At 41.5% G+C, this 13,494-nt stretch overlaps 1 protein-coding gene and 1 pseudogene across 2 annotated transcripts in view; one reads left to right on the top strand and one right to left on the bottom strand.

Moving 5' to 3' along the window:
* The first annotated feature begins 4,645 nt into the window (after positions 1-4,645).
* Positions 4,646-13,494, top strand: part of BIRC6 (baculoviral IAP repeat containing 6) — a 252,572-nt gene continuing 243,723 nt past the window's right edge. For both annotated transcript variants that reach the window (XM_008569149.1, XM_008569150.1), the window contains exon 1: positions 4,646-4,970. In XM_008569149.1, the coding sequence (XP_008567371.1) occupies positions 4,646-4,970 (325 nt within the window). The remainder of the gene's footprint in view (positions 4,971-13,494) is intronic.
* LOC103587629 lies at positions 12,382-12,890 on the bottom strand (annotated as a pseudogene).

Here is a 13,494-nt window from a genome sequence, read left to right on the forward strand (position 1 = left end):
CCCTCGGGCGGGAGCGCCGCCGCGCTTCCCAAGCGGCGCACTATCCAGTGCGCCACCGGGCCGGCCCATTTTTCATTTTTTTTTGATAGTCAACCTAATGGGTGTGAGTTGGTATCTCACTGTGGTTTTGTCCTCAGAGTGAATTTTATTTTATTTATTTTTTTAAAAGATGACCGGTAAGGGGATCTTAACACTTGACTTGGTGTTGTTAGCACCACGCTCTCCCGAGTTACCTAACTAGCCATCCCTATATAGGGATCCGATCCCATGGCCTTGGTTTTACCAGCACCACACTCTCCGAAGTGAGCCATGGGCCGGCCCCTCAGAGTGAATTTTAATGATACATGAACTGGCTGTCAATATCAGGCCAGACAGAAGGAATTCCTAGCAGGTCAACGTTTCCATTAGCAATCATTAGAATTTCATCATATTTTGCTTTGGGACAAAGAAAATCTGCCTGTAAACTTCAGCAGAGAGGTTAATTAATTTGGGCATTAGGGTGATGATTTCTAATTTCTTTTTAGTTTAGAAATTTATTTATATTATCATCATGTTTTTAAAAAGTGTAGAGATTTCATATACTTAAGCATTTGTTTAGTGCAATATTTGTATACGGCTCAATAGTGTGTGTGTGTATTGTGGTTTTTAGCAATGTGGTATCAAGGTGCCCAAATTCTAGCTCCCATGGTATGACCTCAGTTACCCATTCACAGTTCCCTGGGTATTTGCCAAAGAATCTTCAGGGGTAGTGTCTGCTCTGTTAGCTCTAGAAATAGTCAAGCCTCTCTTTCTCTGCCGATGCATAGTTCCAGACAAAGGCCTCCACTCAGCTGGAACCCCTGCTCAGCCCTCTGCCAATCATCATCAGCAGTTCTAGGGCAGCTTGTCTCTCTTAGGCTTCAACCTCTACTCCTCCTCCTAACTACCTGACCCCCACCACCACTGCACAAGAGGTGGAGTGTGGGGGGTGAGAAACTACTCTCTATGCGCTTTCTTTCTTTTTCTTGGCTGTTACAGTGACTTTCAGCAAGTTCCATAATTTCCAATACTATGTTGAAAAAGAGTGGGAAGAGTCAATGTCCTTGACTTGTCCCTGATTTTAGAAGGAAATTATTCAATCTTTCACTGTTAAGTATGATGTTAGCTGTAGGTTTTTTTGTAGATGCTTTTTATCAGGTTGAGGAAATTTCCCTCTAATTTTAGTTTGCTGAGAGTTTTTTTTTTCCCCTCTCCCATGAATGGATGTTGGATTTTGTCAAATGCTTTTTCTGTGTCAATCAGACCTTCTTTCTGAGTCCACATTTCTGATTCCAGCAAATTCGCTTTCCAGAATGATTGTCAATGTGAAGAAATTTCTACTTCTTTTAGGTGATCACCACCTGACCCCAAAATGGTTTGGCTGGAGGCCCTCCAAAGGCCATCACTTCAAAATAGACTAGCCATGACAATCAGTACATTTTTCAATGTTAGGGGTATTTGCTCTCAACACCTCCACAGAAAGACATCAACGCAGGTGATGTTGAATTTCATCCAGTCCTGGCCAATTCCTTCCCCCGCCCCCCCTGGCAGCTGGCCTGTGAAGACTAATTCCATTCTACCAACACTTTAATTCAAGGAATCTGAATCTGGATCCTGACCATGGTAACTATAGTCTTTGAGGTCTCAGCAAGTCCTCAAACTAAACTACATATTAACAAAAAGAAGCAACGAATTACATTAAAGAGTGCTCTTTGGAACACTTGTTTTGCAGGAGTCTATGGTGGTATGAGTTTGTGAAATGTTGGTTAAAGGAGGTTAAATAGAATTCCTTATCTGGGGCCGGCCCGGTGGCGCACTGCTACATTGCGCCGCTTGGGAGCGCAGCAGCGCTCCTGCCGAGGGTTCGGATCCCACATACAGACCGGTTCCCGCTCACTGGCTGGGTGAGGTGCGGGCGCGGCACCGAGGTTTGCGATCCCGTTGCCGGTCCCGGTCCGGTACGGGCGCGACACTGAGGGTTGCAATCCGTTGCCGGACACGCATGACCAAATTTTAGTGTTGGAATTTCTAAAAACTTACGAAGTAATCTGATACGAATTTACTAATATTCATAATGATTATTATGCTTAAATCTCGGGGTTGGCCTATGGCTCACTTGTTTTGCAGGAGTCTATGGTGGTATGAGTTTGTGAAATGTTGGTTAAAGGAGGTTAAATAGAATTCCTTGTCATAGGAGGCCTCAGAGCTTTTGAGATGCTAATATGTATTATAAATCTCTCAAGAGGAAGAATATAGGGGGAGTTGTTTCCCAAATTTCTTTAATAACGGAGGTGTTTTATTTCAGAACATCTTCTGTGTAATAAGCTTTGGAGAATGCTGGTTTACAGGTGAAAGCAATCTAAATTCATAGAGAAGAAAGTACTTTTTCCCAGTTTTAAAAAAAGTACCACAGGCTAACTGGTAAAACTCTTGCACAATTCAAAGTATAATATTAAAGTTTACTTAGTTTAAATTTAGTGTTGGGGCCAGCCTGTGGCTCACTTGGGAGAGTGTGGTGCTGGTAACACCAAGGCCATGGGTTCAGATCCCACACAGGGATGGCTGGTTAGCTCACTGGGTGAGTGCGGTGCTGACAACACCAAGCCAAGGGTTAAGATCCCCTTAACAGTCATCTTAAAAATAAATAAATAAATAAATAAATTTAGTGTTAAGGTTACTAGTTTATTTTCCCTCCCAATATGTTGGGGGTGTTGATTTGCATTGGAAGGCTACTCAGGGGAGTGTTTCAGATTAAAAGTTTGGCTGAAAGGAATCTTGAGAAATAAAAACTTCGAAGTGGCAGTGTTTACAGTTTCTACTTATATCCTGAAGATTTAAAAAACTGTTTTGCAAGGACACTCGCAGTTACATTTAGATTTTATTTTTGCAGTACTTTACCGTAAGGCACTAAAGTTTTGAAGAGGAGGGTTAAATTAGGCGTATGGGTTCTGGAATCAAACTGCCTGGGTTCAAAGTCTAGTTCTCTGTTACCCCTGCCCCACAAACTGGGAGACCACAGACAAGCCATTTAACCTCTGTTTCAATTTTTACAGTTTACATGTACTTATAACAAGCCTCAGTAAGTATAGCAAGACATAGTATCACCTCCATTTGACACTTGGTGAAACATTCTCAGAATGTATTAAGTGACTTGCCCAGGTTCATAGAGGTGATTGATGATGCTACAGTGACTCAAAATCAGATATTTATTCATACTTTACTACTTGTGTATTTATTCACTTCATTATATTGCCTTCCAACATTAGATAAAAGAGGAATATTTGCCATTCCAAAATGGAATTAATAAACAGTACAGATTATATAACTTTGCATATGAATAAACAGGTTTAGGATGTAGTTGGGATAATCCATGAAGATATCCTGAAGGAACTCTGCAGGAACGTGAGAAAGCTAGTAATTCTCATCTTTTATTGAGCACCTGGTATACTCATGGTGTTCTACACATTTTGCAAATGATTCTTAATCCTCACAACAGCACTTTGATTAGGTTTTAAGAGATAGGAAACCAGGCCTTTTCCAAGATAATGTAATGATTCCAAAACATACAGAAGATACAGTTCTGCATTTGATTATGGGCACTAATCTACTCATGATAAAATAACATTGACCTGTACACACGTCATACAAACGTCATATCCCCACAGTTGGACCTATCTGTACTACCTTTGAGGAGTACTGTCCAGGTATTTCACAGAATGTCCTTCAACTTGGATTTGTTCAGTGTTTTCCTCATAGATACAGGTTATGAATTTTGGGGAAGAAGAGCACAGAAGTCTGCACTATATTTGCAACTAACTGTGAATCTAATAATTATTTTGAAATAAAAAGTAGAAAAAAATGTTAACTCTCAGTATATTAACTTGTCTAGTCCTTTCTAGCTCTCGAACCCCCCCCCCCCACACACACCTATTAACAATTCATACAGCTCGAGTTGTTTGGAACACGGATAGAGAAACTAAGCTTAACCATATGCTCTCAGCACCGCTTATCTGGCACTTCTGTTCAACAAAAAGATTTAGGGATTGGGGCAGGGCAGGCGAAGTAAACGCACGGGCATGGGAAGGTCGTTCAGTTCCTTCAAATCCAAACTAGAGGCTATTCGGACTGTTTATTCTCAGACCGGAGCCGGGGCCCAGACCCAGAGGTCTGCTTCCGGCTACCGCGGAACAGCTGCACTCCGCGCGCCGGGACCGGTCGGGGCGCAGCTGGAACCGCTGCAAAGGGCCTCAGGATGTGCCAGTCGGGTCGCAGAGGTCGGGGTCCCAGCCTAGTGGAAATACACGGAACCTCCCACCCCCACCCTGCGAAGAGCGCGGGAGCAGGACGGAACCCAAGCGGCCACCTCCCCCTGGACTCGCAGGAAGAAACTGAGACGTTGCGGACGCAGAACGGGCCAGACCAGCTGCGCGTGCCACGCGCGAGCCCTCCCGCGCATGCTCCGCCCGGCCTCCCCCAGCCCCGGGTCCCGCCTCTTTCGCTCCTTCCCCCTCCCGCGTCAGGCTCTCTCCGAGCTTGGCCCCTCCGGCCGGGCGGCCGACGTTCCGCGTGCGTGCGGGCGCCTGACTTCACTTCCGGCTAACGCGCTCCGCTTGCCCCCTGGCCCCGGATGGTGACTGGCGGTGGTGCTGCACCTCCCGGGACTGTCACTGAGCCGCTTCCCAGTGTGATTGTGCTGAGTGCAGGCCGGAATATGGCGGCTGCGGCTGCGGCGGCCTCGGGCCCGGGCTGCTCCTCCGCGGCGGGGGCGGGAGCGGCCGGGGTCTCGGAGTGGCTGGTGCTGCGGGACGGCTGCATGCGCTGCGACGCCGACGGGCTGCACAGCCTCTCCTACCACCCGGCGCCCAACGCCATCCTGGCAGTCACCAGCCGCGGGACCATCAAAGTCATCGACGGCACCTCGGGGGCCACCCTGCAGGCCTCGGCGCTAAGCGGTGAGTATGCCGCACGCCGGGCGGGAGCCGGGCCCGTCGCCGGAGGAGCCCGGCCGGCGGGATGCCGGTGAAGGAACCCGCCCAACCCCGGGGCTCGGCCTCCAGTGGAGGGGAAGCGGGGTAGTGGGAGGGCAGGGCTGGGGGCTCGGGCCTGGCTGTGAAGGGAGGCCCGGAAGCTGATGGAGGAGGACCTTAGGGCTTGGCTTTTTCAGCGGCGGCAGCTGAGAAGGAAAGAGCGGGGAGTGGTGGGAGTTGCCTTTCGGGCCTTGAGCGTCCGGTCTGGCTTGGTCCTCTGGGGGAGGCGAGAAGGCCAGGCCTCTGGGTAGGTCGTGGGAAGGTGTTGGTACCGCTCTGCTAGATGAGAGGCCAAAGGGTGGAAGGGTTGATCCCGGCGGGAGAGGTGGTGGCCGGATGCGAGGGGCGGGGAGCGTCCCAGCCGGCATCCTAGCGCTTCCTTCCTGGAAAGAAGTGGATAGTCAGGGGGCGGTTCACAGGTCCCGCAGGTGCGGAGACGCACCGCCGGCTTCGCGCCCCTGGTGGGGGTGGGGAGGGAAGTAGGCGGGCCTGCTGCTTGAACTCTTAGGTCCTCGCCTGCTAAAGAAGACTAGACCTGCTTCCCTACATCGAGCTCCCAACTTCTACCCCGTAGTGACGAGAAACTCAGGACCCGCGATGTATGAACTGTAGGTTCTTTTGGGTTCGTAATTAGGTGAAACTTCAGGCCCTCTACGTGTTTCCTACAGCGAGCTGGAAATTGGGATTTGGGGGTACGTCTGAGTCTCACCACTGAAGGAGAGCCCTTCTTGGTGGTGTAAACGTTGGTCTAGGGACGGGACTTTTAGAATGCATGAGGTGAATGCTCTGGACTGACCGGAGTGTTTTGATATGCCCTGGCTAAGTTACATTCGGCTGAGAGGACTTTTCATTTGTGTTTAAATGATGAGTTGTTTAATTTAGGTGTTATAGTTTCAGATTGAAAAGTTAGTGTATGAGTGGGATAGACTCATGCACAGAGATATAATGTATACAACTGTCTGCATTAGCCAAGTGGAAGTAGTTATGTTGTCTACCAGTTCACTTGTATTTTAACATGGACAAATAAGGAAAAATGTACTGTGTGAGTAATAAGTCATTTATAAGAGTAACTGGCAATTTAGGGATACAAAGATGAAATTAAAGGTGTTAATTTTTGTTGTGAGAATTGTGAAAGAATTGGATTGTGTATAGTTTATAGAATATAAACCTGGAATATATCTAAAAGATATATCTAAGAGAAAGTTTTGGGTGGCAGGTTTGTAATTTTTTCTTTTCTTGGCTTAGGTGTATGACAGGAGGGTGTCCCAGGTGTAGCAACGATCAATTACTGCAACTTGGACATAACAGCTTGTCACTGTGTATAAGAGGGAGATGCTCATTAGTAATTGGATATATTTCTTCTTAAAACTTACTTAAAATATTTCAAATATGAAAAGGTACAACGAATAATTGCAGTAAACAACCATGTATCTCCAACTCAGCTTAAGAACAAATGGAGTTGAAGGCTCTTGAGTGTCCTTCCTGGATTGCATTCCTCCAACCCTCCCTCCCTTATGAACATTATCCTTAATTTGGCCTTATCGTTTTCATGTATGTCTAAACTTTTTAGTATGTGTTTATATCCTTAATATCTGATATTACTTTTCATGATTTTTGTGTTTGGGATTGAAAGAGTTTCATGGGGTGCTTTTTACGTGTGGAGGCCATGTTTGAGAACAATAATGTGTGTCAGGGTTTGTTAAAATGGTTGGGAAAATTGGACATACGAGGATACTTTAAAAAGTTTGTGGAAAAATAGAATTAAAAGATAATATGAATCTTTCCATGAACTTTTTGAAGACCCCTCATACTACTCTATCACCTGATAAAACTTTATATGGTTTCCCCACTCATTATCTCCTTAGACAAAGGCGTCTTCCCTCTGGGATAGATTGGAAGGTGGCTCATTGCTCATGAACTGGATCAGGAATCATATATTTATGTGCCTGTACATGAAAGGGAAGAAACTAGTTGCCTTAGTGGTAGATTACTTAAAAAGAGGGTTTAAGTGCATAATATGAATGTAGAGGTAAATGCATAAAATAGCACTGATTTGGGATAACTTAATTAGGGTATTTGGGGATTGGCTATAATTGCAAATGCCCATACGTGAGGATTGAGTATGTGATTTAAAGTGTATAGGAAAGTTTATGGCAAACTCTTAAATAAAAGGATTACAAGAAAAAAAAGGAAATTAACAATGAATAAATTCTGAAACATTTTTATATATGAGAAGTAAAGTTTATTATTAATAATAATTACCAGAGTTTGTATAGGGTCCTGTGTAATATATTCAGATGATTTGGGAGGGAATGCTGCATTTTATGTTTTATGTAGAACATGTAGATATTTAATAGTTTTGCTTTTAATGGTTAATAGAGGTTGGCAGTCCTGTAAGTAGAGAAGGGAGAAGGTGCCAGTAGTGATCATGGTCCTAACATAAACCTTTCCAGTTCATGGGCAATGAGCCACCTTCCTTTCTACTCTAGAGGAAAGACATCTTTGAGGATATAAAGAGCAGGGAAACTATACAGAATTTTACTGGGTGATAGAGGTATTGGTATCTTCAAAAAGTTCGTGGAAAGAAAGATTTATATTATTTTTAATTCCATTTTTCCATGAACTTTTTTTGGGGGGTGGAGGGTGTCGTGGCTAGTCTGTATAGAGGTTGAACTCTGGACCTTGGTGTTATCAACACCAAGCTCCAACCAACCTAGCTAACCATCCAGTCCCTCATGAACTTTTCTTGTATGTCTTTATGGATGCATGAGGTTCATTTTACAGGGTTATGGGCAGCTTATCTGTAGATTAGGATGGAAGCAGGACCTGTATGTACTGTATATGTATTCAGTTGGATGGCAAGGTGATGAGTTTTTAACTGTCTACTAGTATATGTTTTCCAGTGATCTGTATCTGATGTAAAATGTTTGTAAATACACTTTCACTAGATTAAGAGCTATCAGTATATACATAGGTTAGGCAAATATTTGCTCCTTGTTAGTGTTTAAGAGTTAAAATTTCTGAGGCTCTGAGCTGATTCCTTGGCCTGACATTCAGTGATCTCCATGATCTGGCCTCTACCAGTCTCTCTAGTCGTGTCTCCCTATTTTGTTTTGTGAAACTGGTCTATTTAATTTTCTTTTCTAACTACAGTCGTTTTGGTCTTTCTTGGGATGCACTAATCCCCTCCAGTCAGTTACACAAATCTGATCGATTTTTCAAGACAGAGCACATTTTGACTTCCTGATCCCTTTAGCCAGATATAGTCCACTGAACCCTAAGCCCATATTGTCCTATATGTGTCTATTTTAGTAATTTGGTAATTTACTGTTCATGATATGTTTTCTGCTGTCTTGAACCATTTAAATTCCATTTTATTTGGCTTTTTGTAAATATATGTTGTTTGTCTCATCCTATTTCAAGTTCCTTGTGGGAAGGTACCTTGTTTACTTGTTTATATCTCTTCTCCAGAATGCCTAGTACAAAATATTAACCCAAATATATTTGATTTGATGCATGTATACTAATGAGTATGTTAGGTAGATGCTTCCTTACATACTAATTATTAAATAAACACACTTCTTGACTTTTTTAAAAATAGATTTTATTTTTTAGAGCACTTCTACGTTCACAGCAAAATTTAGCAGAAAGTACAGAGAATTCCCATATACTCTGTGCCCACTATCAACATCTGACACCACAGTGGTGGTACAATCGATGAACTTACATTAACAATTGTTATTACTAAAAGTCCAGAGTTTACATTAAGGTTCACTCTTGGTGTTGTACATTCTGTGGGTTTGGACAAATATATAACGACATGTATTTACCATTGTACTATCATATAGAATAGTTTCCCTGCCCTAAAAATCCTCTGCTCTGCCTATTCCTCCCTCTCTTCCCTCCACCCCCGGCAACCACTGATCTTTTAACTGTCTCCATAGTTTTGCCTTATTTCAGAATGTCTTCTTTCACTTAGTAATGTGCATTTAAGGTTCCTCCATGTCTTTTCATGTCTTGATAGTTATTTCTTTTTAGCGCTGAATAATATTCCATTGTCTGGATGTACCACAGTTTATCCATTCATATACATCTTGCTGGCTTCCAACTTTTAGCAATTATGAATAAAGCTGCTATAAACACCTGTATGCAGTTTTTTTGTGTGGACATGTTTCCAGTTCATTTGGGTAAATACTAAGGAACTCGATTGGTGGTGGTAAGAGTATGTTTACTTTTGTAAGAAACTGCCAAACCATTTTTCAAAGTGCTATCATTGCAATGAACGAAATTTTTTTTTTTTTTAAAGATGACCGGTAAGGGGATCTTAACCCTTGACTTGGTGTTGTCAGCACCACACTCTCCAAGTGAGCCAACCGGCCATCTGTATATAGGGATCCAAAACTTGTGGCCTTGGTGTTATCAGCACCGCACTGTCCAAGTGAGCCAACGGGCCATCCAGCCATCCATATATAGGGATCCAAACCCATGGTCTTGGTGTTATCAGCACCGCACTCTCCTGAGTGAGCCATGGGGCCAGCCCATGAAGGAGAATTTCTGAGCTTCGCATCCTCATCAGCATTTGGTGATGTCAGTGTTTTGGACTTTGGCCATTCTAATAGGTGTGTAGTGGAATCCCCTTGTTTTAATTTGCAATTCCCTGATGACATGTGATGTTGAGCATCTTTTCTTTTCATATGCTCATTTGCCTATTTTAATATGTTTATTTGCTAACTTCGGGTTTTAAAAATCAAGAAAGCTACAATGCCGCTTGACCATGCTGTTCATATTACTAGATAGGTCCCTCTAGCTGTTGTTTATTCATGGAATTTAGCTTAATGGTTAGGAAGGAGCTTAGTTCCAGTGACAGATGGTTTGTGTTAAGATCCGAGTTTCTGTTCTGTTTTTCTTTAAACTTTATTAAATGTGTAACCTTGACTAAACTACTTAACATTTCTGTTCCAGTTTCCCTACTTGCGAAATGGGGGTGATAATTGTATTAATTGTGAGGAGTAAGTGTAAATGCACGCAAAGTGCTTCAAACAGTATACTTACCAGACAAGTGACCCCCAAAAGTTACACTTATCTTCTTGTAATTCCCTGTAAATACCTTGCTTTTCTTTTTTATTTAAAACTTTTTCATATTCTCTCTGTTAAGTCTTTTGAATTTAACCTGAAATTTGAACTTGCTAGGAATTTTTTCTGATTTACTACTTTCTACCATCCTGCAGAACCCATCCAATTTTTGCTTTGTTGTGAGAGTAAGGTATTGTTAAGGTATTGTCTTATTTATTTTCTTACTCGTGGTGGTGGTTTCTCTTGCTTCCTGAAATAGGGCCACATCTCCACCCCCTACATAGTACATTTTATATTGTTAGTTTTTTTAATAAGCTTTTTTTTTAAAGGTGTATGGAGAGAGTGTGGGCTTTATGTGTTAGGTAGTCTTGAATTTTGAATTTTATCTCACGAACTCACTGCTTAAACTTCCTGAATCTCAGCTTCCTCATCTGTAAAGTAAGATTAATGTTTACTAAGATGGTTGTGAAGATTAAGCGGTCAAACATGTTAAGAGTGCCTAACAGTGCTTGACAAGTGTATAGTAGGTGCTCAGTGAATGCTAATTCTCTTAAGTCTCTTGGGGGCTTAGTATTGCCATGCTCCTCACGATTACTTTTAAAAATGTTCACTCACTTAATGTTTATACACAGAAGGTAGATAAATATCATTTAAATGTAGATGGGGTAGGCCAGATAGGATAGCTCAGTCAGTTAGAGCACAATGTTGATAACACCAAGGTCAAGGGTTTGGATCCCCATACCCGCCAGCTGCCAAAAAAAAAAGGAAATATGTAGATGAGAATATAAATGTTGGTAACAAATATAATCTATATTTGGGTAAATATCTTTTAGTGTATTGTGGCTAAATGTTAGAATGAAGTTAAGACTGTATTACTAGTTTTGTGTGTATACGGATTATTCATGTAGTATATGTACATAAGTGAATGAAGTGTGTGTGTGTGGGAATTAATCAATGGATATTGTACTATAAGTGTAGAGGAAGTCATGTCTCTTCAGTTTCTGGAGTTCCAGATCTATGTCACAATGAAAAAGTGGGAAAAAGCTGCTCAGTGTTTTTAGACAGACATCCCAGTTTTACATTTCTTTATGAATATCTCTTCTTCCTTTTCTTGTATATATAGTGACTTTGATTTGAGAAATTTGTGCAGTGGTCATAGATAAGAGAAAGATCTTTATGCCAGCTTTGGTGAAGTTGAGATTGAGTTGTCTCCCCCGATATATAACAGCTTCTTAATCATACTTAAAGCCTAGAGCTGCCTGTTCCAGGAAGTCTTGGAGCCTGTGTAGTCCTCAAGAAATACTTTTTTTGGATAAAATCCAAAATCTCCCGGTGATGGAAATTGTAAATAATTCAAACGAGTTCCTATTTACTAGCTTTTGTACATGGTTATAGAGTTAGGATTTCAATATTCCTAGAAGATAGCTGTCTTCTGGATGCATCTGAGTTCTTCATGAAAACTTAATTCAGCAGAACCTCTTTTTGGGCTGTGAGTACGTACTTTTGCTCTATGTCAGTTGACTGAGTTTAGTGATAATAAATGATGACCTAGTTTATGTCAAAGGTGTGCAGTTTTATTAGAAAAATACTTTTCTATAATTACAGTAAGTTTATACTAAGATCTGTTTTTTAAAATTTGCTGTGTTTTTAAGACCCTATATATTTATCCACATTTTTCCATTTACTTCCTGGGTTTTCCTAAATGTTGAATGCTTAAAGATGGTTTTGCTCTAGCAGAGAGTTTATCCTAGTCTTTGTTTTAGTGGTTTTAGTCTTATTAATGAAAGGCAGTATAAGAGCTCAGACTCTGGAGCCAAACAGCTTGGGCTTGAGTCTTGGTTCTTTTTGACCTTGAAAATTCATCTGTAAAACGAGGATAATAATAGTATCCACCTTGTAGGGTGGTTGTGAGAATTAATATGAGTTAATATATGTAAAGCATCTAGAATAGTGCCTCATATATATATTAAGTGCTCTATAAGTGTTTTTTGCAAAATTTGTTATTTGTTTTTCTTTTTCTTTTTTTTTAAATTCTTGTGGTAGCAGTGGCTAATTGAAAGGTTGCTGAGTGCAGTAACTGTTTTTGCTATAGGTATTATATTGACATTGTGGTATTTTCCTTTAGTTTCTACGTAGGTAGAAGTGTGGCTGGGTGAACTCTAATACACATAATTATAAGAGCAATAATTTTTTTTATATTCTAGGAGAGTTATAAACTGTATGCTAATTGACTTTAAAAAATTTTTTAAACTTTTATTTGCATTTATCTAATGCTGAATTTTTTCTTACACCATAAGTTTTTTTGTTTCTTCAGTTTCTTCTGGGGTATCTTTTTCTTCTGTGTAACCTCCTCTTATGGTTTAGGAATGATTTGTTCCTTTTCAGTAAGGATCACCTTGATGTGGCAGGGGGAGCTCATGTATGGGTTAATCCGACCATGAGCTCTGTAAAGATGGTGGCACATCTTGAGTACTTTATTTGGATGTTCTCATTGACCAGAGAATCTACATCTAAACCCTTACATTCAGCATTACTCTCAGCATTTTTAAGCATGCGCAGCAAAAATTCACTCTTTTGGGGCCAGTGACCCTGTGTCGAGCTCCACTGTTTGGTCTGGGCACACCTACCAATGCCAGAACGGTACACATTGCTTTTGTCAAGTGACATCTTTCAGATACTTGGTGGCTTTTTGGATATACATACCGTTGATGACTTAGGCTCTTTCATGGTGTTCTTAAAGTGAACACGAAGATTTGAACCTCTTGAATTGCATGATTTTTGGGGTTTTCTAGATCAAGTTAACAGTGAACCATTTTCACAGATCACCTTAGGCTTATGGGAAGAGAATGTTAATTGATTTTGAACTTGAAGTTGTTAAAAGAGGAAGGTGATGTGAAGAGCTCATTGATGGGTATTCATTCAGGCATTTATTGAATACCTGCTAGGCATGGGGAGCAAAAAATAGTTAACATTTTTGCCTTTGAGTGCATCTAGATGATGCTTTTAGGTAAGCCATTTTAGCATAATCTTATAAGTACTATAGTATAGATGTGCAGAATGTCGTGTGAATACAGAGGAGGGAGTTTCTTCAACCTGAGGGAAACAGAAAACTTCTCAAAGATAGCATTTATGATCAGTTTTGAAAGATGGAGATAGTGGGACGGGAATGTTATGGAGATGGTCATCGTAAGTCAGGGTACTTGCTTGTGCCAAAACATATTGGTCTTCAAAAACATGGTGAATTCAAGGAAGAGAGGCAAGTGTTTTGGAGGGGGGGGTTGGCATCTAGAGTATGTGTGGGGATGGTTAGGGTTGAAGCTCAGAGATAGGCAAGGACAGGAGCATAAGATGTCCTTTTGAGAAATTTGGACTTGGT

Source organism: Galeopterus variegatus, unplaced genomic scaffold, assembly GCF_000696425.1.
Source record: "Galeopterus variegatus unplaced genomic scaffold, G_variegatus-3.0.2 Scaffold468, whole genome shotgun sequence".
In the NCBI taxonomy this organism is placed as follows: domain Eukaryota; kingdom Metazoa; phylum Chordata; class Mammalia; order Dermoptera; family Cynocephalidae; genus Galeopterus; species Galeopterus variegatus.